Source organism: Homarus americanus, unplaced genomic scaffold (assembly GCF_018991925.1).
Source record: "Homarus americanus isolate GMGI-L3 unplaced genomic scaffold, GMGI_Hamer_2.0 scaffold30535, whole genome shotgun sequence".
Taxonomy (NCBI): domain Eukaryota; kingdom Metazoa; phylum Arthropoda; class Malacostraca; order Decapoda; family Nephropidae; genus Homarus; species Homarus americanus.
Window position 1 is genome coordinate 7,454,179 of NW_024732440.1, and position 1,015 is coordinate 7,455,193.

Genomic DNA, 1,015 nt, shown 5'->3' on the forward strand with positions numbered 1-1,015 from the left:
TAGCAGAGGATATAGAAGTAGAATAATGGAACTTACGAGTGAAGAACCAACAACAGGAAACACTATCTCATTCACAGTCTCTCTCACATTCTCCTTCATTATCTCAAAACAAGTTTTCTAGTCTCCTAAATATTATCTCAAAGGAGTTTCTAAATTCTCAAAAGTAATCATTATCTCAAGACAGGTTTATCCGAGATCGACACTTCAATCTGCCATATACAGCGTTCAATCTTCACCGAGTATCTGCCCAAAGTGATGACATGAAGCATAGGTTGAAAAACATAATAATTGTAATATAAACTAAACTAAGGAAATCAATAAAAAAAAAAGTTGGATTAGTTTGTTTGTTGTTGACCTTTAAATATAAAAGAGGTTCTCCCCTAAAGGCTCAAGGAGGTGGTGAGGAGATTAGGGGTGAGGATGGGGGGTGAAGGAAGGACAGGTGAAGAGGGGGGAGGTTGAGGGTGGTGAGGAGTGAAGTATTATTGATTTCCTTTGTCAACTACTGCGTATAACTCATGATAAGTGTGTACTTTCCTCCTTAAAGTAGATAATCATGAGTCAAAACATCCATCTCTTTTATATCCTAATTGTTAATGACTAGAATACGCCCTTAAATACCTGAGTTGTTGAAATGCAGTACACGTGGACCCCGTTATCGATCGGTTACATATTCGAATAACAGGGAGCGACCAAAGGCATTATAACAGCAACACAACATCCGACAGAGACACACTACAATCATCAGGCGACACTTCCACCCACACGACCATCATGTTGCTTGTGAACATTACTTACGTTTCTTCAACTTGACGAAGTGTGTGTGTGTGTGTGTGTGTGTGTGTGTGTGTGTGTGTGTGTGTGTGTGTGTGGTCCTACCAACTGCTTGTGTCACGTTAAATATACTGGAGTAAATACTGAACATTTGTACAAAAGCGTATATATGTCCAACAAAATTATGATGAATGTTGACGAATTTAATAATGGAAGAAGTGCATTAACGTGTCTGCTGTGA

The 1,015-nt window shown here is 38.7% G+C and overlaps 1 protein-coding gene across 1 annotated transcript in view; it reads right to left on the reverse strand.

Moving 5' to 3' along the window:
• LOC121868656 (vegetative cell wall protein gp1-like) overlaps nt 1–99 on the reverse strand; it is a 1,806-nt gene extending 1,707 nt beyond the window's left edge. The window contains exon 1 of the mRNA XM_042369493.1: nt 88–99. Within this exon, the coding sequence (XP_042225427.1) occupies nt 88–99 (12 nt within the window). The remainder of the gene's footprint in view (nt 1–87) is intronic.
• Nucleotides 100–1,015: the final 916 nt, after the last annotated feature.